This window comes from Paracoccidioides lutzii, assembly GCF_000150705.2.
Source record: "Paracoccidioides lutzii Pb01 unplaced genomic scaffold supercont2.23, whole genome shotgun sequence".
Classification (NCBI taxonomy): Eukaryota; Fungi; Ascomycota; class Eurotiomycetes; order Onygenales; family Ajellomycetaceae; genus Paracoccidioides; species Paracoccidioides lutzii.
Genome location: NW_015440969.1, coordinates 155,022 through 180,392, shown reverse-complemented (window position 1 = coordinate 180,392; position 25,371 = coordinate 155,022). Strand labels below are relative to the sequence as shown.

Below are 25,371 nucleotides of genomic sequence, written 5' to 3'. Positions count from 1 at the left end.
AAGCCTTCTCTCAAAATCCAGGGCTGCTGCCAGCGCCGCGTGAACAAGTCTCTCTGGCCGCCAAGGGACTGACAACCTGTGACAAAGATGGGTGAGGGAGGTTCACAGGGGCTTTTTGGCTGCCCGGGGGCGGGGGGAGGGGAAGGGCTGTCTGTGTTGTGATCACCGATCAGCGAAACGGGTGAGCCACGATGGGCAACGTTAGCTGATATGTATCGATCTATCTTCTTAGGTTCGGGTAGGTAGGTTGGTTTTGGCTGGTTGAGTAGCTCGTTCATTGGCTACGCATGATATTTCTGGGTTGAAGAAGGGGGCAAAGTGGTAGTTTAGGTGATTGATCAACTCGAAGAGATGATATTCGTCAACGGGTTATACTAGTTATTGTGCACTGTAGTTATATAACATCATCCTGGCCATGTGAAGGCTCATCATGTCAGCTGTTTCAAATTTCTTTGCACTCGAAACAAATTTAACACCTCAATCCACGCCTAAATATTCCCCAGGTAAGCTGCTTGCACGCACAAACACCAGCGTTTCTACTTTGAAGTGTTTCCTCGAGTTGAGCGTATTTTGTCATCCTGGAACCCGTTCAGTCAAACAGCAGGCAAATAACTCTTGTGACTCAAAAGAGAGATATTGTTGAAGAATGAAACGGCTATAATCAAGGGTTTTCTTTCACTTCGACTTATCACCAACAACAATCACTTCGAGACCAATGAACGGTCAGTCTGGGGGCCAATCTCTACTTTTATCTAGGTAATCTTGTTGATAGGGTTCTGAGAAACATGCCGGCCAGGGATTTGCTGATTAGTGAGTGCTTAAATGGCCGCATCCAGATTGCAGCACGCCGCAGAGGGTGAAGCGATCTTGGAATATTATTGACAGAGAAATGGAAACAAACCCCTCTATAAGGGCAATGCCAATTTCCACATTCTCATTTCGATCTCTAGCATCATATTTTTTGATTCCGAAGACGGAGGAGAAGAAACCGAAGAAAGCTGATGATGGTGACCGCGATCACAACACCCTAAAACTCCTGCTTCGGGTAATATTACGTCACTGGCCATTGGATCTAGCATGGGCTGGCTGTTGTTGTGTCATGTTGAAAGTTTGTTGTAATGCGTACGGTCACCACGGTCAGACAGACCGTGATTATTATTATTACTTCTGGCTGGGAAGGCAGCTTAGTTAACGGTCTTGTGATCTGGGCCAGCCAAGTCACTCCCGGCTGCAGACTGTATGCCGGAGTACATGCATGGTTGGTCAACCAATACACACGTGTTTTGTGTTAGAGCCTATTTATTCATCTTCTTAACGACATCTCCCCCGTCTGCACCCATTTTCAACGGTTCTTCTCCTCCCCTGACCCTGTGTGCTTGGTCGTCGTGTTCCGCCATCCCCCGACTGCTGTTGTCCCCTCGAGCTAGGAAATTGGGGGAGATGTGTGCAGCCCTCCCTCTGTTTGGCATACCCGCCAGTTAGCATCATCCCAGGCTGCGTCCTGGCTTGTACCAAGGTTGGCCACCTTTTGTTTCTGCTCCTTCGGCATAAGAGCCACGGCGACGACGACAGCACACCACCAACTCTCAAACGCTTTTCTCTCTGGCTTTGTTTCAACACACCCACCCCCCCCCCCCCCCCCCCGGGTCAGCATCCTTGATATCGGCCTTCTCAATCGAGTGGGTTTCTTGAAATAGTTACTGCTCTCCTGTCCCAAGACCAGCTCAAAACGTATATTTAGTTGACTACCTGATTCCACCTTACTTATTACCTCATCCTGTTTCCTCCAATCACTTTTATCGTCCTTCCCAACAGTGCAAGCACCACCACAACAAATCTCCCTCGGTGCTTTTGGAAGACCCGGACCAACCTGACATTGACCTGAACCGGACACACCCAAAAATAAAATCTGCCGCCTTATTGAACACGATAAATCCGTTCTCATCACAGCTCCATCGGAGGAGAAGAGCTCGTGGCGTGTGTGGCCGGCTCCAGAGCTTTTGGATCTGGCTGCGGAACGCTCTCTTGTTTCCTTTCACTGAATAGGCCTCTTCAGCTGGTTCTGTATAGAGCCAGGCTGGAGGGCTAAGCAGCAACTTCGATCTGGCAGACGAATCTCCTCCACATACTCCCGCCCCAGCCGCTCCTGGCCCCTCCAACCCTTCAATAGTCCTCCAGTCTGCACCTACCCCTCTCATACCTATTTCCTCGACAGCATCTGACGTCCAGATCAGCCACGACGAGGATTCCCCCCAATCTCTCTCAAACAACGTGCCATCTTCGAGGTTTCAAAGCTTAGGTACTCACACCGGTCATCGTGAATCTGGCGAGCTTGGTTCTCACCAACCTAACCACCGCCGCCGTCGTCGGGAACGAACTCCTGATCAGTCCGAAAGGGCTGGGTCGAGGTCCGGAAATCTTAGTCCAGGCCAACGCAGACGCAGACGGTCTGTTGAAGAACACGCAAGGGATATCAACAGGGACGATTTTCCTCCTTCGCCCAAGCGCAGGCGCCTGGCGGATACCAACATGCGGTCTGACGGCGGAGCTTCGACTTCAAACGCGAACGGCTTCTCTCCCATATCAAACGGCTCAACCACCTCTCCCTTACGGAAATCTGCTGTTTCCAGCTCAACTAACGACAGATCCCCCCACTCAAGCTCAAATGGTCAATCCCACGCAAACGGCTCGGGAAAATCACCTGCTTCTCTCTCACCTACATATTTTGGTCATGATCGGCAAGAAGTGACTAGAATTTTAATTCAAAGTTTGCACGATCTGGGATACGATGAGGCAGCGTCTGCCTTAAGCCGGGAGTCAGGGTTTCAGCTAGAAACTCCCGCCGTAGCTGCTTTTAGGTCAGCTGTACTAGATGGGCGATGGACTGATGCGGAGGGCATATTATTGGCTTCATATTATTCTGATGGTGGAGGCGGAGGAACTTCTAATGTCCGTGGAACAGAGTCTGATATTTTGCCTGAACACGACTTTCTTATCTTAGCGGACGGCGCGGACAAAAACGAGATGCTCTTCCGCTTAAGACAACAGAAATTCCTCGAGTTATTAGTGCAGCGGGATCTTGGAACGGCTTTGATGGTGCTTCGACAGGAACTAACGCCGCTAAACCATGATATCGGACAACTGCATGCACTCTCCAGGTATGCTATTTTTGGATCACAGAAGTTGACTTGGGATCCCTAACTTGAAGGGTTTGAGCTAACATCTTACCAGACTTTTGATGTGTCCTGCAGATAGCTTACGTGCGCAAGCGGGCTGGAATGGCTCAGTATTGCAGTCACGACAGAAACTGCTGTCAGACCTATCGAGTGAGTTTTCTCCTGCAATAGTCCCGTATCCTGAAGGATTAACACTTAAAATGTATTCTTTATCTAGAATCTATATCCCCCGCTGTCATGATCCCCGACCACCGGTTAGCAGTTTTGCTTGACCATGTGAAGGAAAATCAGATCAACCAGTGCTTATATCATAATACTGCAATACCTCCCTCACTCTATTCAGACCACCAGTGCGACCGATCCCAGTTCCCCTTACGAACATCCCTCGAACTTACTGAACTCACGGATGAAGTCTGGTACCTCGAATTCTCCCATGACGGCACCAAGCTAGCAACAGCGGGTCGCGAGAACCTCGTCATCATATATGACGTTGCTACCTTTGCTGTCATCCATAGGCTTACCGATCACGGCGGATCCGTTGCATATGCAACATGGAGTCCTGATGATACCAAACTTATCAGCTGTTCCCACGATTATAAGGCCAGGCTATGGGATGTTGAAGTATGCAATTTTCCTTCCCTTTCAACTGTTGTTTTAATAACTAACAGCATCCACTGCAGACTGGCCGTTGCATCCTAACCATCGATCACCACCATGAGCCAGTGACCTCTGCCGCATGGGCGCCAGACAGTGAGTCATTCGTGACCGGTTCTCTCGACAGCCAATCCCAGCTCTGCCTCTGGAGCGTTGTAGGCGAGTCTCTTTACAAGTGGTCAGGCAATTACCGAGTACGAGACTGTTCAATTTCTCCCGATGGCCGTCGACTGGTTGCCATATCGACGGAGAAAAGCGTCTACGTATATAATTTCGAGACCCGAGTCGAGGAATATAGCATGACCCTCAAACTGGATCTCACGTGCGTCAATATCAGCCGAGATTCGAGATATATGTTACTTAGCACGTCTGAATGCGAAGTGCAATTGTTGGGTATTGAGACGGGGGAAGTTGTGCGACAGTATCTTGGGCAGAAGCAGGGCAATTTTATCATCAGGAGTACGTTTGGTGGCGCTGCTGAGAACTTCGTCGTCAGCGGCAGCGAAGGTAAGCTTCTAAAACTGTTATCATAAAGATAAGCAGCCTTCCTGCGACGTTCATTAACCGATATTATCGAATCGTATAGATTCAAAAATCCACATCTGGCACAAGGAGAACTGCACGCTCGTCGCAACACTCCAGGGCCACGGACACGGTTGCGTCAATGCGGTATCATGGAACCCGAAGGATCCTGGAATGTTTGCATCGGCGGGGGACGATCATAAAGTTCGAATGTAAGTGCTTTGCATAGTTACAAACGGAGGAAACAGAGAGAATAACTTCTAACATGCACCCCTACCAACCAGATGGACTAGGGATCCGCCGACCTGCACCCCTGTCTCAGGGAAAGTACGGATGCCATCGAATGGCGCGGCACGGACAAGCGCTCTAAGAACTACCTTCAACCGATCCTCAAATTTCTGAAGTCATCACGCTGTGACGTGTTCTGGTTGCATCCCCCTGAATTCCTTTGCCAATCTAGTTGTCCATTTCGCCAATGGCGGTTGCCCTGCCGCCCACTCGCCCAGAGCCACCCACGCCTGCATACATACATACATACATACATACATACATACATACATACATAAATCTCGTTCCCTTATGTAACTACCTTAGCTATTAAACTCAGATATAAGCATTCCTGCTCATCAAGCAATATTTTTCCCCTTTTATTTTGTAAGGATTGCATGTTTTTTCTCTCTCTTTCCCTTTTTTTCCCCCCCCGTCTCAAATCAAACAATCCCTACAGGAAGTAGATAGACCAGAAATTTTAATAGAAAACCCAGTATTTTCACAGAATGGAGAAATATCTTAAAAGTGTAAAGGGGCAAAAAAAAAAAAAAAAAAAAAAAAAAAAGCCAGAAAATAAAAGAATTCAAAGGTTGGTTTCATACGCTAATAATCAACGTGCCCCCTTCAATCGTGAGAGGATATATTAAGCTCCTATGTGTATCCTGTTCCCACTCCTCATTCTCAATTTTGATACACTTTCATTTCCTTCACTCCTCCCGACGACTCTTCATTCCTCACTTCACGGTATCCTTTAACAGGTTATTGAATACCTTTTCCAAAGGGGGACGGGGTTTGGCATTTAGCATTTTACTTGGCTTCGTCTGGAAACCACCCAGCTAGCCCAGCTATCTGTTCTCTTTGATCATTTAAAACCGAGTTTTTGGTCATAGATGTAGGGAACCGTTGATGGCCGGATATGGAGCAGGGCGGAGTCTGTGTTTTTCTCTTCCTTTCTTTTGCCATTTATATTCCTCTTGTGCCTTGTCTGTTTTCAAGTCTTAGGTTTTTTTTATTTTTTATTTTTTATTTTTATTTTTATTTTTTTTTTTTTTTTGGGGGGGGGGGGGGGGGGGGGGGAAAGAAAAGTTCCTATCTGTTGTTTTTGTTGTGCACAGTGTATGTGCATATGTTTATGTGTTCTTTTTTTATCCCTTGTTATGTATGTACATATATCAATTTACTACGTGCACTGTTTGCTAATATTTATTTATTTATTTTTCCATTTTAACATCTGGCAGATCAACTCACTTCGTTTTATCAGGCTCCTTGTGTTCTCCATATTTTCTTGCTATTTGTTGGTATTGACCATGGAGCATTGACAAATGATCTGATTGGGGGTTTACCAGAGGGCAGAGCACGGCCATATCGAATAATTAGTTATTTAAGTTAGGGTAAAACATAATGGTTATTATAGGATGGATACCTACCTACCAGGTAGTTGGGGGAGTGCATCTAAAAAAAAGCTACTCTGCTTTCTACTTCACATCCGATTTATTCAGTATTCTAATACAACAATTGAAGACGACTACGTATATTTGAAACATAAATGCATGATGCAATGGTTTCCCTCTTGGACTTGTGTTCCCGGGGGACTGCGAGATCATGGTTAGGAAGTTCACCATAGTCATGCAGATAATTGGCTGGGTGTTGAGGCGGCTGGTCTTGAAGTGTAATTGATTTGAGTATTATTCCCTGACACTGGGTTGTGGTAAGAACCATAGACAGCCGTCATGCAGGTCTAGGCTGGCAACATTTGCTTTTCAGAGACACACTGCTCGGAACTTGCTCATTGTACAGATTGAATGTCCTCGAAGCTCGAAATAGACATCGCATACCCTAGCACATATATCGAATGTTTGTTGCTAGCTACCAGGTAGTTAAGTCGCAATTTCCCCCTCATCATAAATTGCAGGAAACATTTCATATCTAAAGGCATAGCAGGTGGGTAAGTGTTTTTCATCCCGGTTTTCGAGATTCATATCAGATGCGGATTAAGTAAATTCTCTCCTTCGCTGGTTCTCTATTATGAGGGACCAGTAAGACGGCTTAAGGATTAGATTTGGGGAAAATAGACAAAACAAAGAAAACCCAAGCGTCAGGCTGATTTTGACACAGATACTAGAAGTCCTAGACGGTGCTCAGTGTTGGTCGCAGGGGTCACGTTACAAAAGAGAAGAGAAGAGAAGAGAAAAAAAAAGTAGAGTATCTCTGATAAATAGATAATGTGGGAAGACAGTTAGTTTGCATTTCACAAGACACAGCTAAGACATAGTTACGAATGGTTGAGCATACCAATTTAGAATGTATCCCCTTTCCTCCACAATTCTATTGACCTCGACAACTTCCATCTTAGGGAATAGGCAGCGAAAATGAATGCCGACCTACCCCAAACTCGACGGGTGGAGTGTATGATAAACTGGTTTCCTATTCCTGTGTAATACGCTTATAGTAAACGATTATTCTGCATTTCCGCTCCATCTGACGGAGTAACTAGGTGAGAAGGTCGGCAACTGTTACATAAAATCATTAGTCATAGGAACAAACACAGCGACGGAATAGAGAAGTAAAATGCCGTACCATTCATGGGCATCTCGTCGATCTGCGTAGAGTAATATAACTCGATATCTCTCAAGATTCTAACATCCTCGCTCGTCACGAAGTTGATAGCAACACCTTTGCGTCCGAAGCGGCCACTTCGTCCGATTCTGTGGATATAGTTCTCACGATTGCTAGGGAGGTCGTAATTGATGACCAGAGAAACCTGCTGCACATCGATACCTCGAGCCCAGACATCGGTTGAGATAAGAACGCGAGAGTTTCCTTGTCGGAAATCCTGCATAATGCTGTCGCGCTCCTTTTGTGGCATTTCTCCGTGCATGCTGGAAACGGTGAAGTTGGCTTCACGCATCTTATCAGTGAGCCAGTCTACCTTGCGTCGAGTATTGCAGAAAATAACGGCCTGGGTAATGGTAAGGGTGTCGTAAAGATCGCAGAGAGTATCAAATTTCCATTCCTCTTTCTCTACAGCAATAAAGTACTGTTTTAAACCTTCCAGGGTCAATTCGTCACGTTTGACCAGAATGCGAACTGGATCTGTCATGAATTTTGTAGTCATGTCGAGAACATCGTAGGGAAGAGTGGCAGATACGACGACAACCTGAGTGGCAGGAGGAAGGTAGCGGTAGACATCATAGATCTGTTCACGGAATCCACGGTTCAAAAGTTCATCGGCTTCATCGAGGACGAGCATTTTGATATTTCGGGTTCGAAGATGGCGACGACGGATCATATCAGCAACACGACCGGGGGTGCCAGAAACAACATGCTGGCCATGGTCGAGCTTCCGAATATCTTCACCAACGTTGGTGCCCCCGATACAAGCGTGACATTGTACGTTCATGTAGTCCCCAAGAGCCATAACAACGGACTGAATTTGGGTGGCAAGTTCGCGCGTGGGCGATAGGACAAGAGCTACAAGAAACATATCAGAAACTGATAGAAGAATAAGGTGAAGTCAAACTGACCTTGTGTTTCTCGGAGAACTGTGTCAATAACTTGCAGAATACTGATTGAAAATGTCGCGGTTTTACCAGTACCAGATTGGGCTTGTGCAATTGTATCACGCCCCTTGCAAATTTGGACGATTGCGCGGGATTGGACAGCAGACGGCGATTCATATCCGTATGCATAGATGCCGCGCAGGAGGTTTTCCTTCAAGTGCATATCCTCAAAGGTGGGCGCGACAGTCACCTCTTTCGAGGTCGTGAACTCCATCCGCTCTATGTAAGGATTAGAGACTAGTAGAGAAGAAACAGCTTGGATAGAAACACGTACCCTCTGCTGTCCTATCGATTCCTTCCGCCATGGTAAACAGTCAGATATCCCGAGTTAGGTCAGTAAACAGGAGGTATATGCAGGAATAATATTGCGCTTCGCTGCCGTGTTGTTTGTTGTGCTGGCAACTGAATGAATCTTGAAGCTTTTTTAACGACCAAAAGTCAAAGATGTTAAAAGGCGCTGGCGAGTTGTTTGCCTTGTTTGATTTGCCACGTGACACTTCTCAGTCCATTTCCCAGATGTCAAACTGCAACAACTGGATACAGTGGATAGTGATAACTTTTGCGGGGGATCAACGAATTCTTCAGCTCAAGGCAACGATCTAGGAATAGCAGAAGAGTTGCAAACATGCTGACTGAGGACCAGCGGTTCATCCACGAAGATTTGGAGAGACTTGAGCAGGGAATCAGTGATCGCGTCTCAGATGAACCTCGAAATGTGCGCCAATACCCCCCTCCTTTGCTATATTGTGATGTTTCGTCTAACAGGTTGTCTGCAGATTCGAGACCGGTTAAACCGAGATCATCAAATTTCAGGCTTCCTTAACCGTATCCAACAACAATCGGAAAGGCTATTGGATATCTACAAAGATGTGGAAGGTCTGCGAGCGAAGGAAGTACAGGCTATATCGACTGGAGAACCCTTCGATGAATTTTACAAACGATTAGACGAAATTAAAGATTTCCATCGACGATACCCTAATGAACCTGTTGAGAACCTTGAGCGAGCATATAAGAGACGACACCCCGGTGAAAATGAGGGATTCGGAATGGAAGTGGAGAATATGTTCTCCGGAGAAGAATCGTATGGCCAGTTTTTCGACCTCACGAAGATCCATGAAGACTACCTGAATTTGCCTGGGGTGAAGAGACTCACATACCTACAATACCTTGACCTATTCGACGTGTTCACGCAGCCCCAACTACCCATCAAACGGAGCAACAAACTTACCGATAAGTATTTCCAGTATGTCGGAGATCTTGCCTCGTACTTAGAGAGTTTTATCAAACGGGTTAAACCTTTGGAACCTCTCGACAAACTTTTCAACGGCTACGACGGAGAGTTCGAAAAGCTATGGCGAGAAAACAAAGTTCCTGGGTGGGAAGAAGAAACCACAGCAGAAACCACCTCCGGTCCCAAGACTGAAGGAACTGGTGAGGGAATTTGGTGTCCAGATTGCGAGAGAGAATTCAAAAACCAGAATGTCTACAAGAATCATCTCACCGGGAAAAAACACATTCGCGCTGCGAAGGCCCGTAAAGCCAATGAGTCCTCCAACTCTTCCACGACCCATCCAAATGGTGACACTGGTGGCGTTGTCGCCGCGGGCCGTCGCCTGAAGGAGCGTGCAATTGCTGAAAGAGAACACCGTGTACGATCGCTGGCCGCAACTCTAAAAGAAGAAAGACAAGCTACACGGGTTAATGTGGAACGGAAACAAGGAATGACAGAGAGAGAGCGGCAGATGGAGCTTGATGCTCTCTTTGCAGAGAGTGCAGAACCACCGGAAATACGGCATGGGGATTCAGATTCTGATAGTGACAGCGAGGAGAAAATTTACAATCCCCTCAAGCTGCCGCTTGCATGGGACGGCAAACCTATCCCATACTGGCTCTACAAGCTGCACGGTTTGGGGGTGGAACTGCCCTGTGAAATATGCGGCAACTTCGTCTACATGGGACGACGTGCATTTGACAAGCACTTTTCGGAAGCTAGACATATCTACGGGCTACGATGTCTTGGAATTACACAGCAGACTAGCTTGTTCCGAGAGATCACCAAGATCGAGGAAGCGTTGAGACTCTGGGAGAAACTAGAACAGGATCGGAAAAAGGAGAAGGAGTCCAGAGAAAATGTGGTACAGATGGAAGATGCCGAAGGCAATGTGATGCCAGAACGAATATATCTTGAGTATGTTCTTTTTTTCCGTTTGCTCCTCCTCACTGAATTAACTAGGATGGTATACTAACGGTGTTAAAACAGTCTCCAGAAGCAAGGCATCTTGTAGATAGCGTCCTTTAAATAGTGATATTTCTCGTTCGTGTATTTTTTTTATTTAACCGTTATCGGCGATCGGAGCTTTCGGCACACCATTGAGTACGTCCGGGCGTTTGGAATAGATATCCTACCTATATTATGGGAAGAGTCTACTACGTTGACTATTTAACTTCTCTGGAGTGCAGCAAGGAATATATAAACTACTGGCTATTAAATACTTTGATAATACATCCATCAAGTTCTTTGGCTGCTGTCAGCGTTTAGTCATGTGATCTGGCGATACTTTCGTGACGGCAAAAAAATCCACTCCGTAACCTCCATGGATTGACTCCATTGTTGCATCAAAACCCTGGTTGTCTCTAGCTTCATCTTTCTACCTAGTACTGCTAGTTGCTCCGGTAGCCTATATATATATCTGATGCCGTTATCTCCGTTATCTCGATAACTGGATTGCTGATCTCACTGTATTTAGGGCGTATCTCTGGACAGTCAGCGTGACGTTTCCCATTGGCCCATTGTGGTGATCTCCGGTATGACAATTAGGGCATCACATTTGCCATTAGTGAGATGTTATGGGATTTAAGTTTTCCTATGTGTGCGATCTCTTTTCGAACCTCGAGGCCAACCTTACCTTGAAGGTGTCAACCGCATCTATAAAGAGAAACCCAGATCTTGCAACCATTGAGAGCTGGTTTAGTCACTATGCGAAGCAAATCCATGACGGAAAGACGGATCGTCTTGCTCTTCTATCATGTTTGTTTCCGGAAAGGCGCCCGGAGAGAGTATTTGGTTTAAAGGAGCCGTCGCTCGTCAAGGTTATTGGTCGATGTCTTCTTCTTGGGGTGACAAAGAGACAGGAACTAGATTCGTATAGGACGTGCGGGAATGGGGATCTGGGGAATTGTGTGGAAAGGGTGATGAAACAAGCGGAGGATGACATCCATGAGGAGTCTGGAGTAACTGTTGAAGAAATCGACAATGTCTTAAATCAGATCGCATCTAGATGTCGGTTCTCCGGCCCAGATTTGAGGCGACAGCGAACAGCTGCAAACGTGGATGAAGCGCTTTCGCCAGTTTTCCGGCGGCTTACTAGCCGTGAGGCCAAGTGGTTTACAAGAATCATTTTGAAGGATATCAGCCCCGTAACCTTGCCGGCTCCTTTTGTCTTGAGAAATTTTCAATTTCATCTTCCGGATCTGCTTCTAGTGCAGGATTCTTTTGGGGCTGCGCTAGATTTACTGAGCTGTGACCCTATGAGACGATTCCCTCCTCGCCCAGATCCCCAATATGCTAAGCTTCTGGTTTCTTTTGCGGCATCTCATATACCCCTTACCGTTGGAATAAAGGTTGGAAGGCCAATTTTTTACAAAGCCAGAGGGGTTAAACATTGTTGCAAGATGGCAGGAAAACGCACAATGAGCGTGGAACGCAAATATGATGGAGAGTATTGCCAGATACATATTAATCTTGCCAAACGACCGAACTGCATACAAATTTTCTCAAAAAGTGGCAGAGACTCAACTGCGGACAGGAGCGGTGTTCATTCCACTCTAAAGGAATGCCTAAGGATCGGAAAGTCCGGCAGCAAAATTTCCCGGAACTGCATTTTAGAGGGAGAACTTCTCGTCTGGAGTGATGTGAAATCGAAACTACTGCCGTTTCATAAACTTCGAAAACACGTTGCTAGATCTGGCTCCTTCATTGGGGCAAAGAACGATTCCCAGTAGGTACAAAATTAAGTTAAGAACTGTGCTTCTTCATCTCAGCTAACATAGAGCAGACCGCATCCCTACGAACACCTCTATATAATGTTTTTTGATATATTGTTGATTAATGATGACGTTTGTTTACCGAAATCGTATCGAGAACGCAGGGTGCTACTAAAAGAAATTGTAAACCCTGTCAAAGGGCGTGCTGTGATCGTGGAGCAGGAATATATCGATTTTTCCTTGCCAAATACTGAGGAGGTTTTAAAGGCGCATTTCTCCAGAGCTATTTCGCAGTGCTGGGAGGGGCTTGTTTTAAAAGGCAGTGAAGAGCCGTACTTTGCTATCGACCAAAATGAAGATCCTAACATCGGACACTGGATTAAATTAAAGAAGGATTATATAACAGGGCTCGGTGATACCGCAGATTTCGCTATAGTCGGGGCCAGGTACGATGCTCGCGAGGCGACGAAACTAGTGGAGGTAAAAGGCCTCACGTGGACTTCGTTCTTTGTAGGATGCAGAGAAAAGAATGGCAGATTCTTCTACAATTCGGAACCGGTATTCCGTATAGTAGATGTTGTCAGCCGAAACAACATGAACATTCAACTCATACGAACGCTAAATCAATTCGGCCAGTTTTGCAGTTGCGTTTTGGATGATGAGGACCTTCCACTTTCCATCAGAAGCGATCAAATACAACTGCCTGAACCACAGGTTCTTTTCAAAACCCCGTTTGTGGTTGAGATGCTAGGAGGTGGTTTTAAGAGACGTCCAGGTGTAAACTATTTCACATTACGATTTCCCCGGGTTCTGAAGATACATAACGACCGGGATGTTGAGGACGCTACAACCTTAGAGGAGCTGCAAATGTTGGCAAAAGAGGCCAGCTCAGTCCCGACGGATGAACTATCGCAGGAGCGCGTCCGGTGGGAGGAAAAGCTAGAAGCTGCAGATGGCAACCCTGGATATATCATGGATGCGTTAGAGCAATCGTCCATGTCTGTGGCCTCAGGAGTCTCACCAACGGAAGTATACAATCAATCTCCCAATGAACACAGAGACCCATTGTCTACAATTGAACAGGATATTTTACCTGAATTACCACATAGTACAGAGATAGCTCCCTCAACGCCAACACTTTCCTCACCAAAACCAACAGAAATTAGTATTCGCCAAAGGGGTCCGAAAGATGCAAGCCAGAAACGATTTAAAAGATTGAGATCACAATCACCTTGCATCACAATACGTGCAGATAATACGCATACAATGACGAACACCAGCATTTCAAATTCACAGGATGATCAGATGAGTCGCCATTTGGCGAATCTCACCAACCTATCCCAATCCAATACAAATCAAACCAACCACCGTTCCTCTGATAGTCAGAGCGTAATAGATTTGACAACAATCCCCAACAGTCAAGTAGAATGTATGGCAACCCCTGGACAGTGTACAGAAGTCGAATCACAGGGTTCACTTGAACCAGGCCAGCAAGCTCCAAGCCAATCATGTAGCCAGGATCAACTACCCTCTAAAGTCAATGTTGGCTTCAAACGGAGAAAGTTATCAGCACAGGCATCTGTCAGTTTAGACAGCATAATCAGGTCTACCAACCTCTCTCTCAGACCCCCAGCTTTCCTATCTGAAACACCCATCCTGAGAGGAACTGGAGTATCTCATAATGGTATTCACCTCATTTTCCATAGTGCAAATCAACACCTCACATCCTCTTTCGCCGATTTCCTCGACAGCGTCCTAGATACAAAATCCCCCAGCAATCCCATTGGTCACTTCCCTCAAATTAAGCTTCCCCGCGAGCCTTCCTGCTGACACGGCATTGTCCTCGTCCAGCCCAATGCTCTTGACGCAACGCAGATAGCTTCGGACATTGCGCAAATCGGCAATTTGCTTGCCGCCAAACAACGTGTTGGAACACTTCCAGTTCAAAGAGGGAAAATATTATTCCTCCACTGGAAAGCATTTTTCGAGCACGGCCTAATTGAAAATAGTAAAGTGAAGCAGTTCGAGGGAATTCGAGAACAGTGGGAGAAGGTTGGGGAAAAGGCTTTTGCTGGGTGCTTGAAGTGGGGATACGGTATGACCTCTCTTCGACGGAAGCGGAAACAGAGAATTTTCGATCATGAAGTTGATGGGAAAGCTGGGGAGAATGGCCCCTTGGGTGTAGTGTCTTCTTCCCCCCCGCCCACGGATGTGGATGTTCAGTTAAGCTTCTATTGGAGGGAGATATAGTCGTTGCTTTTGGTTTAAAAGTTTCTATGGTTTACGACTGAGTTGTCTTTCTCATTTCTAAATCACGAGGGAACAGGCTCGATGCGCAGTTGTGCACGATTATACCGGTAATATTATATATCATTTAATGATTCGTTCAAGTTTATGGCAAATGGGGTGGTTGCCAATGCATAATTGGCAATTTAGAAGTGGTGCACGACCAGAACTAGAGCCGAGTAAATGGCATTCATTTATTTGAATCGAGGAACCCGCTAACCAGCTTGTCACCGCACCATGGTATTTGCAGAAACAAGTCCATATCACCTACGTTTCCGTGCAATAAAACATAAGTAATACACAAATATTAAGGTATAAACCCGATTGCGAACTTTCGCATCCATCGCCAACTGGCAACAGCGTGTACGGACAAAGAGTTAGTTGCCAGTCCATCAAACCCCCCCTCCTTCCCTCCTCGCCCTAACATCCCGCATCAGTGCCTTCGCCTCTTCGACTTCAATGCCATCCTGACAAAGCTCCCCAGACAACAAATCAGCTCTGTTTAAATCACCATGCTTCAGCGCCCAACGCGCCAGCCACAAGCGCGCCTTGCTCGTTGAAGCTGTGACTCCCGTGCCAATTGTTTCCTCTTCAGCCTCTTCACCGATTTTCTGTGTGAATGACGACGTGCGTTGGGGATAAAGGCCCTCGAGATCTAATTCCAATTCATCGTTATCATCAGCTTCACCATCATGAGCACCTGTCTGCCCCGTTTCTTGCTGGAGAGTAAGCTCCATGTAGGCGGCTGCTTCCTCTTCGTCGCCAAGGCGTTCGTAAAGCGTGGCGATTTGATGAAGTGTATCCGGATCAAGGATGCGTTTCGTGACCGGCGCATTGGCGCCATGTGCCTGGTGTGAAAATTGCCGTAAGCTTCCTGAGCCAACACTGCTAAATGAACCCGGCGCGCCTGCAGAACCTACTTCGAAATAAGATCCCGCAACCAGAGCGCGCTTGAAGGCTCGAATGCTCTGCTCAGGACGACCCATTTTGGCATAACATGAAGCGACAGCTTGCCACATTTTGGGATCATAGGGGCGAAGAGCAGCAGCTCGATGATAGTAGAACAAGGCATAGAATGCCATGTCGAGGACCTCGTAGGCTTGCCCGAGGCCGTACCAGGCGCGATAATCCTTTCGGTTAACATCGACAGCTCGTCGATATGATTCAATAGCGGCATGGGTGTTTTTCATTTCGATGTATTCGTGACCCATAAGGGTCCAGGCGGATAGAAAGTTGCGGTCCAACGTCAGGGCACGCCTGAAATACATGACTGCTTTTTCGTGTTCAGATTTGAGAGAGTAATAATTACCTACTACGCAGCAGGTTTCCGGACGGAATTTATCAGTAGCCGTTGCTATTTGGGCTATGAAAGCAAGTTGAGGGCGGGCACCCATGACATAGAGGATGTTGGAGTAGTGGTCGAGGCTATCAAGGCGGTAAGGAGAAGTGATGAGGAGTTCAGAGAAATGGTGAGATGCTTCCTCGAAATCTGTTGGAAGGGAGAAGATAGGTTAAACATCAAAAGAGAGAAAAGGATTTGAGGGATGAAGAACCTTTTGAATGATAAAACAACAGAGCTCTTTGAGTCTTAAGAAATGCGCTAGTTGGAAATATGCTCTCGAGCTCGGTCAGCATATGGTGTGTATCTTCTGTAGTCTGGTAAAGTTCCTGGCTGCAGTGCAGATGAAATATAAGCGTCATTATGTTTTGGGGAAGTTGGTCAGAGATCCGTTTTAGCTGTAGTAGAACTTCATGTTAGCATAGTGACGTAGCGGAGCATAGCGGGAAAAGGAGGCAATGGGCGTACCTCATCTGTGTTGGCGAGGAGGTCGTTTAACTCCTGCCAAGCACCCCAGTGAAAAGGATATAAATGCACACTTTTAATGAGCCACATTTTGGCTTCTTCCTCGTTTTTGCCTTTCAGCAAGATAACCCCATATAGATATTCCAGCCAGCCTTGTCCCCGATCCTCCAAGCCCTTTGCTTTCCGGTGGGTAAACCATGCCTCTAAGCCCTGTGCCAAACCAGAAAGCTCTCTATTTACGGTCATGCCTCCGTCTGCAGGACCCAAAACCATTTCCGTTCCCTCATCTTTCCGCTTCTCGCCTGCTAGATACTTAGCATAGAGAGCGAGGAAAAGGGACTTTTGGCTTAATCGCGGGAAACTATTCTGAGAGGCAGCGTTGGCACTCAATCCGCCAAAGGAAGAGGCTCTTCCCTTCCCTTTTTGAGGGCTGACTGGCGTCTTGGACTTTACATTAGCGGAGGTGGGGGCCAGCGGTATGGCGGAGGTGGAGGGAGGTAGGAACACGGCGGAACACCGGTCATACTCCCTAGTGTCGAAGTATGATTTGGCAAGAATATATTTGTGAGCTTCACGAGCTTCTAAAGCAGCTTCTTCAGGGTCTTGCGTTTGCAGTAAAGGGTTGGGCGGCAGGGGGGGGGTGGTATCCATCGGAGAATCCAGGTCAGTATCTGCACTGCCATCGATATTTCCAAGTGGAACTAAGGAGTCCAGCATTTCTGCAGCCCTGGGTAAGGTAATGCAATGTGTCAGCAGGCGCGATTCCGGTCGTAGCCAGAGTAAAAGCATCTCGCATACCATTTTGCAGACTGGTAAAGACACCGTTCGGAGCATTTAATGGCCGCATCTTCAAGGCGGTACCGGAGTTCCCGCAGGTTGTCTCGATTTAAATTGGAGGCCATTGCAGAGTCGCGCTGCGCCAGTAATCATAGATTCCAACACACAAATTTCTCCATCGGTATTGTATGGTGATTTATGGTGATGACAGCATATACCGCGACTGTCCTGTTTTGCTGGACGCGACAAGGCGCAAATGGGTGTTGGGTTGTTTTTTTTTTCTCCTTCTCGGGACTGAAGAAAGGTCAGAACACATCCATAAGCGTTCCACCATCCCATTCGTAAATTAGCCCGATTGCGAAAAATCCCCCTCCCTAATCAATCGCCCGGGCATCTGAGAATGTCCTTCCGGTCATATGTTGTTGTTGATGATGTTATGGCTGTCTGTCTAACCCGTCGAGATATTGGGGATAGGTCCGCGTCACGTGCCCAATATGCAGAGTAACTAGTTAATTAGTGCAAACAATGCAATCAGTGCAAACAAGCACCGAAGATTGACCGTTGGACTCGGCCAAATTTTAATAAACTTCTGTCGCAGGAACAAGGAGAAATCCAAATCGCCCCGCAACGGCTTTAAATGCCAGCCGTTGACCATCTAAGCTAGACTTCTTGTTCTTTCTTCTGTTTCGCAGTCGCCATACGATACGCATTCGACGGAGAAAATATATAGTTTAATCACTCACAGCATTCCAATGGCGTCTCGAACTGCTCGTGCAGACTTCGAGGCGATTTTCCCGTTGCTGGTCCAGGACCTCAGCGACAATGTGAATCAATACGGGATACCTTCAAATGCCCTTAAATGGTTCCAAACCGTTCGTACTTTCTCTTTCTCCTGTTTTATTAACCAATCTGTCCCCTCCCCATTAACTATGGTTTGCCAAATCAGTCCCTGAACGCAAATACCCCTGGCGGAAAACTAAATCGCGGACTTTCTGTCCCTGATACTGGTCTCGCGCTGCTCGGAAAGCTTAGCGATGAACAATTCAAGCATCTCTGCACCCTGGGCTGGCTAACAGAGCTCCTTCAAGCCTTCTTCCTTGTTTCCGACGACATGATGGACGGCTCCCACACCCGTCGCGGCAAGCCATGCTGGCATCGCCGTCCAGGCGTTAACCTGATCGCCATCAACGACTCCTTCATGCTTGAATCCAGCATCTACGTTATCCTCAAGAAGCACTTCCGTTTCCACCCAGCATACGTCGACTTCCTGGAGCTATTTCACGAGGTCAGTTTCCAGACTGAGCTGGGCCAGCTCTGCGATCTTCTCACCGCTCCAGAAGACAATGTCAACCTGGACAACTTCAATATGGACAAGTTCAACTTCATCGTCATCTACAAGACCGCATACTATAGCTTCTACCTCCCAGTTGCTCTTGCTCTTCACTATCTCCAGCTCGCAACGCCAGGCAACTTGCGCCAGGCGCATGACATCCTTATCCCGCTTGGCCAGTACTTTCAGGCACAGGACGACTACCTGGACGTGTTCGGCAAGCCAGAGCAGATTGGCAAAGTTGGCACTGATATTCAGGATAACAAGTGCTCGTGGGTGATCAACCAGGCTCTGAAGCGGTGTTCCCCGGAACAGCGCAAGGTGCTTGATGAATCGTATGGCCGCAAGGACGCCACCCTGGAGGCGAAGGCAAAAGCTGTTTTCAACGAGCTTGATTTGGAGAAAGTCTATCGTGACTTTGAGGAGGATCAGGTTAGGAAGATCCGAGGTATGATCGAGGGGCTTGACGAATCGGAAGGCTTGAAGAAGGGAGTCTTCGAATCGTTTCTGGCTAAGATCTATAAGCGCGACAAATAGATGACTGGTTTCAGTTAAATGCTCTTTGTATTATTTCTTTCACAATTCCCAGTCCGTATTTTGACTTTCTATTATTGTGAAGACATTGTCCATTTCAACAAAGGGGAGGGGAAACAAACCAAGGTTCAAAGACTAACCTAGTTCCCTCCCTGGTCTTTTCATACCTCTTTTGACATTTTGATGATACTCAAATAATAGTTGCTTTAGTGTCCCAAATGTATGTCTGTACTGTACATGCATCCATTCATCAGCTTTGTTAGTTGTGGGGTTTCAAATAATACATTAGCCTACCCTTTGATGGCGTTTTATGCACACTGATGAGAAAAACGATAGTTAACTAAGTAAGGCTTGGTTGAGCTATCTAATAGAACGATATTGCCTTTTATCAGCATGGATGAAGTGCTCTGATAAAACTAAGTCAAGTTCAAAAAAGCACAATACTGCTTCAACATTCTTCAGCTTCAGCAGTCAAATAATAGATACAAACACAAAATGTAATTTAAACCTCAGAAATAAAATGAAAAATAAATGAAGAAAATTTCCGCCTCTCAACACAACACAACCCATGTGAGCTAGTGCGATGGTGCTGCGTGTCTGTGGTAGGTCACTACTTGTTTCCTGAAACAAGATCATCCCAACCTGATAACTCGCTCAGAAACAGCTACCTATTTACGAGGAGGGTTACTTCGTATCGGCCTAGAAACGGCCTGAGTGTGTAGCTACCTAGGTGCCGACGCTGTGAAAGCGTAAGCTGACAACCAAATAGCTACTGGTATCATTATCAATCTGGTTCTACTGTCTAAGCCGTCTGGTAGTTACAACAGGCGGGCGAGCAAGATATGCTGCAATCAACGGGAGTGGAACGGGCAGAGCCGGGCAGACAGATTTGGTTTCCCATTTCAAACTCCTGGAACAGACAACTTTGCCCAAGGCAGACGTGAAGTCCATTCTTGTTTGCATTTGTGGGTTGGGGATCCGTTGAACTAATGCAGGAACAGTGTGACAGTCGTATCACTATTGTGAAACTTCAGGCCTAGATGGAGATCAAGGAAGATGCAACATTTCTCAGATAAGGGGGTTTTTCCGGGTGTTTAACTAACATATTCACTTTCTACCTCCTGAATCGAGGATGATTTTCTGAGAGAGCTATTGGCAAATAACTAATGTATCTCACAGATCAACCAACTCGATTTTCCTTACAGATTGAAGGCATTTAATTATTAGTATCTCAGCAACCATACCATGTTAAAGAAATAATATATGTAATTTAAAGTTCTAATATAGTTAATATAGTATATAAAAGGTTTCATTAAAAAATATTCATTACATGTTATATAATGTATTACATGATAATTTTCTCAATAAATTCCACATATAAATTAATATATATTTAAAAAGAATAACAGGAAATTAAAAAAGTTATTTAGAACTAAGTTTTTCTTTTTATAAAGATAATAATAATAGTTATGAATAAAAATTTTACATACTATATTAGATATACGCAAATTATTAGTTACTAAAAATATTATATATACTGTATTTTGAAGATATATTTATTGGAAAATAGCAAGTAGTATGAAAACAAGAGTGTTGTGCAGTAGAGTTTAATAAACTATAATCTACATTATGCTCATATGTAGTTAGTATAAAAACAGAATTGTATGAGGCAGTCTTGATAGAGTAGAAAACATTTTACTTACATGAGCGGCAAAGAATTGACTATCTATAGTAGTTTCCATGTTGGTAAAATACATGCCAATTCAACTCCCAGATCTATCATTGAGAAAGAAACATTCCGAGGATGTTCGATACTCACGATTTGAGATGTGATGCGAATGCAGAGGGAACAACGACGGAACCGCGTTCAGGGAGAAAGTGGATCAGAATGAGACATGGATACAGTCGGGGAGGGGGGGGGGAAACCACACTTGGGGAATGGGATTTAGGAATGGGGATTTTGGCGTCATGTTGACAAATGTTCTAGAAGCATTGGAGTGGGGAGATAATGACGATTCTGACGATGTTGCTTTGCTGGATTGGATTGTGGGCAGAGAAAAAGTTCAGCACTCGGACGATATGTTACGGCAGGATTTACCACTTGACGCACAGGAAAACATTTACTGGACGGGAAGCATGGACAAATGGCAACAACAATAAACAATTGTTTACTTTTTGAATGGTCATTTCCTCAACTCGTACAAATAACTAATAATCAACGGAGGTGAGGTCTCGGCACAACAACGGGTCTTTCTGTGAGAATTCTGAAGTTCAGAACAATGGTGGGTATTTTTATAGAGGATAGCCAAAACCTCAACTGTTTTGTGTTTCAATCTATGAAATATCTCGAGTGATACCGAGAGCCGTGCGCGCGTGGGGCTGGATGCGTCTAAGCGCGAAGCGCTATTTTAGTGGTCGCTGTCAAAATTTTAATTTAGAGGTTATACCCGACATCAATCGACGCATAAGACAATATTGTTCGTAGATTTTTATTGGTAAAAATATCTTGCCAAATGCTTTTGGAGAAATTATCCACTGATACTAATAATAAAGGACACAGTGGCCTTCGCTTATCATGCGCCCTGAATAGGTAGATACAGTTCATTACTTTTCCAAACAAAGTATCCCCAAGAAAAGAAATAACAACCAGATAAAGATAGCTTGCATATTTCACAGGCAAAGTTTCGAAATTATTATTAGCCCGCTATTAACGAGGCAAAACCGCCCGTAAATTCCATGGATATTGCAAATCAAGCAGGTTAGCTCCGAACGCATAAAACTTTTCACCTTGACCCCTGTTCCAGCTGCGGGACGAATAATACAAATAACAAAGCAACTCAACGAAAAATTTTAGTCCTACCTCTCATACACCCTTGGTATTATGTTGATTGCACAAGGCATGTAAATTTTCCGACCCCCCAACCCGGCGAAGCGGGGGTAATTCTTCACTCAACCCATCAATCCAGGCGGCTGTACGGAAATGTTTATCCGACTGCCACTTGGTCGACGAAGATGTAGGTCCCATAGTATCAAATTTGATGTGACACACACAGCCGATGCGCTGGCCATATGGTGGTGAGCTCTGCGGTTGCGTGGAGCGTTTGGAGGAACGCGTCAGTTGGTGCAAGTCGGTCGGTCCAGGGTTGACTGTGGAGACTGCTGAACAGCCGGCGTGAGTGGTGGGAATGGAATGCTTGGGTGACGCTCTGGTAGGTCTGCAACGGTTTCCTAAAAACCTAGCAGGGTGGAGTGAGGACTGTTTGGCTGAGTTCATTCCTTTAGCGGTAGATTTAGGAAATGCGGGACGAGGAAAAATGGCACCTGACGGCTGATTGATGGAGATCCGTCCTCGTAGCTTGCGAGCGATGCGAAAGGAAGGTAAGCGAAATGCACTACGGCGAGGCCACGAAACGCGCCGTGAGATCTGTCGATTCTGTGGTCTACACAAGGTATAGACTTTATGGCCCTTTGAACGGTCCAAACGGGCCAAAGCCCGGCAGAAGCGCTTTAGTTTGGAAGATACGCTCTCTCTCTGTGGGAGTGCGAGCGATGTAGTGGAGACAGTAGAAAACTCAGCTGATTTAATGTAGACATCGGGCGAGTAAGCTGACTTGTAATATTCTGGTTCAGGGGACTGAAGGCGTTCATATCCCTTCCCACGGAAGAGCGATTTCCATGAGGATCTATTTATCCAATCAGAAAACCGATGCTTTCCCTTGATATTCGAGAATACTCTCATAATGACGTTAGGTTATGGCAAAGAAAAGTTCGTACCACACGGGTGTGTGAAATGGCACTGGATTCTTTCCAAAGAATGAGAAGAGAGCTTCGCAGATAGAAAGTCTGAAGCTACACCAGAAGAAGAGGGGGAAATGTTAGCGGGAGCATAGGATATTTATGTATCACAGAAAAAAAGAGGAGTTTTATGTTTTCGAGCCTAGAATCGATAACAATGCCATAAACAAGAAGACAAGAAGGCCTTATTTGATCTCCAATGGCCATGAACGAGGGTCAACCCGAATGACGACATAATGCCGTATAGAGCGGATTCCCCGGGCGTCTTCTAAACTTCAAAAGGAAGTGTATTAACTTCATCACAGAAGGGGGATGGTTTCCGATTGGTTGTCGTAGATTCAACGTTAAAGTTTGACGTACGGCTGTTGGAACGGTGAAAACCATTTCCGCGGTTTCTCTACCATTAAGGTTCCCATCTAAAGGGGGCAGATCTAAATAAAATCAAAATTAAGTTAGGAGGTAAACAGAACTGGAATCGATGCGCGTGTTAGCTATCTCATTGCCCGTAGTATGTGGCAGGGAAGGGTGCACGCCTCGACATTGAAACTCACGGCGAGTCCAGTGCTTTCATTTCAACCAAGATAAAAATTGGGAGCGTGCATTGTTTTCACGAGAATAATTAGGAGCAGGGTAGCACAATACTTTGAACGAGAAACAGACCAGACGTTCAGTTATCGAATGTCGGCGGAGGATGATGATGATGAATAGGGATAAGCCATTCGAAGTGGTTTGAGTGTGGGGTGTTGCTGTAGTGACGCCGACCGCACGTAGCCTCGTGGTCAAAACAATGCAGGGATGGCACGTGTCCTGACAGGGATTGGACACAAGCGCCATTTAAGCGCGCAAACACACATGCAAATTGGACCTAAAAATAGTCATTTGATGCTCCTGGAGTCTCTCTTTCGAATGAGATACAAATGAAGCAAGTTGAGAAGAGATAAAAGCCTAAAGTAAATCGGCGACGGGTACCCGGTGAATAAGACGCGTTTCAGCCAGTTCAGAGGTTATTCAATAGGTTCAAGCGAGGAGAAAAATCACAGTGAATCGACCGATATTTCCACCCTTAATTCCAGAAGAATTAGATCCAGAAACGATTGTTGAGCGGTGCTGCTGCTTGGGCTGGCCAAATGGAGTGAATGGGATCGAACGTGTGCCCTCGAATTCACAGAAGAAAGTATTAGATACAAAAGCTACTCCTACAAAGGGTACATGTGGATTATGTCGATGAGTTCTCGAGATCCCGGCCTCAAACCATAACCAAATTAAAGAGAAAGATTCAAAGAATATATTCGATTATTTGGGAGGCTGTAAAAGCTCGCAGTGGGGCCTGGAGGCCTCATTGCTACGAAACTCTGCCCCGAAGGGTTGGTTTCATCACCCACTGCTGGTACCTTTTCTTTGACACCTAAATGGGGTTCTCGTGGTGTGCTGCCGTGTGCATTGGAGGTAGTGGGTACCTGAAAGCCGGGCTTATGCCGTGTGCACGAGTTAACCATTAGGCCAGGCAGGGCAGGGAGCCTGTGGAGTGTACCCATTTAACCCCAAAAGCGGCTTATATACCCCCCAAAATAGAATAAATCACCTGCTATCTCGTGCACCACGACCTAAAGCAAGGCAAAAAATTTTGCTATTATGTTGTCCACACCCCCAAGGATATTAGTGTCATCAAAGGGAATGCAAAAGGTCGTAATCAGGTGTGTTCGGGGAGATTGCACCGAGAAACACCATGGAGCTCGAGTTCTTGTCACGTGCTAAGTAGCAGTCGCAAGTACATGTGTCTTCCACACACACACACACACCTCTTAGCGATCAAATCGTACAGCATACAATGCTGAAAAGGGGGGAACATTTCAATTCAACTGATGAAGTTGAGGGAAATGGCTAATGTAGCGGTAGAGAGCATGGCTACTACTGCAAACGAATGTGAAGGGTGAATATAAAATATTCGATGAAACCAGTGAATGTACTAACATGAAAATCAGTCGAAAGGTGTGTTTCTTTGGCCCTTGCAGCGAAGGATTGGAAAACACCTCTGGTCCAGCCACGCGTATGACAAAGCCGAGTCCATTTGCACGGGACAATGTCAATAGCGATTGTCGGACTCAAGACAGCTGAGAACAATGTTCTGCTCCTCTGGGGCATTTACGGGAGCGCTTTCAGTAGATTCTCTGCATTTGTTCCAGGCTTGGTTGCAATACAGTACAGTATGCGGAAAGACACAAACAGATGCTACTTCACAATGAAACCTTCGCCTGATGACTGTTGCGAGCCCTGAAGAAACACGTCGCTCCAAGGGCTGCAAAGGAAAAATAACCAACACATTAAACGGTGCCAACAACAAAAGCAGACCGGTAGAGCCAGAGGGTTGGATGAAGGGGGGAGAGAGAAAAGAGAAGCGAAAAGAAGCGAAGAGAAGCGAAGAGATGGGAACGTCGTCAAAGAGAAGATCGTTGGAAAATCCCACGCGATGATCGCATCCAGGTCGAGCAGTGCCAAGCGCAACTCTAGTTGGCTGGCAAGTTCCAAGGTTGCGGGCTGCTTGTTAATTGTTAAAAAAGTCGAGTTTAATACCTTGTCCATTCAGCCAACCCAAGGTTCGCATGGCAGACCCACCATCAACTTTCGACTGGGATGACCAAACGGACATCGTTGGAATTTAAACTTAGGTTCAACCAACAC

At 46.0% G+C, this 25,371-nt stretch overlaps 8 protein-coding genes across 8 annotated transcripts; 5 read left to right on the top strand and 3 right to left on the bottom strand.

Annotated features, from left to right (window-relative positions):
- Nucleotides 1-916: 916 nt before the first annotated feature.
- On the top strand, nt 917-4,754 carry PAAG_07284 (WD repeat-containing protein; the record flags this gene model as incomplete). The annotated part of the gene is made up of 7 exons (XM_015846189.1): nt 917-1,045; nt 2,071-3,158; nt 3,232-3,326; nt 3,394-3,797; nt 3,857-4,337; nt 4,417-4,564; nt 4,637-4,754. 7 exons carry the CDS (start codon nt 917-919, stop codon nt 4,752-4,754), a joined length of 2,463 nt encoding a protein of 820 aa, XP_015700624.1.
- Nucleotides 4,755-7,152: 2,398 nt separating this feature from the next.
- Nucleotides 7,153-8,487, bottom strand: PAAG_07283 (ATP-dependent RNA helicase FAL1; the record flags this gene model as incomplete). Its single annotated transcript, XM_002790700.2, has 3 exons — nt 7,153-8,093; nt 8,147-8,401; nt 8,457-8,487. 3 exons carry the CDS (start codon nt 8,485-8,487, stop codon nt 7,153-7,155), a joined length of 1,227 nt encoding a protein of 408 aa, XP_002790746.1.
- A 320-nt stretch (nt 8,488-8,807) lies between these two features.
- PAAG_07282 (splicing factor 3A subunit 3) lies at nt 8,808-10,467 on the top strand (the record flags this gene model as incomplete). The annotated part of the gene is made up of 3 exons (XM_002790699.2): nt 8,808-8,897; nt 8,959-10,370; nt 10,443-10,467. The coding sequence occupies 3 exons, from the start codon at nt 8,808-8,810 to the stop codon at nt 10,465-10,467; spliced, it is 1,527 nt and encodes a 508-aa protein (XP_002790745.1).
- A 562-nt stretch (nt 10,468-11,029) lies between these two features.
- PAAG_07281 (hypothetical protein) lies at nt 11,030-14,416 on the top strand (the record flags this gene model as incomplete). The annotated part of the gene is made up of 3 exons (XM_015846188.1): nt 11,030-12,180; nt 12,238-13,918; nt 14,018-14,416. The coding sequence occupies 3 exons, from the start codon at nt 11,030-11,032 to the stop codon at nt 14,414-14,416; spliced, it is 3,231 nt and encodes a 1,076-aa protein (XP_015700623.1).
- A 428-nt stretch (nt 14,417-14,844) lies between these two features.
- PAAG_07280 (cell division cycle protein) lies at nt 14,845-17,158 on the bottom strand (the record flags this gene model as incomplete). The annotated part of the gene is made up of 4 exons (XM_015846187.1): nt 14,845-15,941; nt 16,006-16,189; nt 16,260-16,983; nt 17,055-17,158. 4 exons carry the CDS (start codon nt 17,156-17,158, stop codon nt 14,845-14,847), a joined length of 2,109 nt encoding a protein of 702 aa, XP_015700622.1.
- A 627-nt stretch (nt 17,159-17,785) lies between these two features.
- On the top strand, nt 17,786-18,900 carry PAAG_07279 (farnesyl pyrophosphate synthetase; the record flags this gene model as incomplete). The annotated part of the gene is made up of 2 exons (XM_002790696.2): nt 17,786-17,905; nt 17,980-18,900. The coding sequence occupies 2 exons, from the start codon at nt 17,786-17,788 to the stop codon at nt 18,898-18,900; spliced, it is 1,041 nt and encodes a 346-aa protein (XP_002790742.1).
- Nucleotides 18,901-20,835: 1,935 nt separating this feature from the next.
- PAAG_12369 (hypothetical protein) lies at nt 20,836-21,057 on the top strand (the record flags this gene model as incomplete). The annotated part of the gene is made up of 1 exon (XM_015847867.1): nt 20,836-21,057. The coding sequence occupies one exon, from the start codon at nt 20,836-20,838 to the stop codon at nt 21,055-21,057; it is 222 nt and encodes a 73-aa protein (XP_015702510.1).
- A 703-nt stretch (nt 21,058-21,760) lies between these two features.
- PAAG_07277 (hypothetical protein) lies at nt 21,761-22,636 on the bottom strand (the record flags this gene model as incomplete). Its single annotated transcript, XM_002790694.2, has 1 exon — nt 21,761-22,636. One exon carries the CDS (start codon nt 22,634-22,636, stop codon nt 21,761-21,763), a length of 876 nt encoding a protein of 291 aa, XP_002790740.2.
- Nucleotides 22,637-25,371: the final 2,735 nt, after the last annotated feature.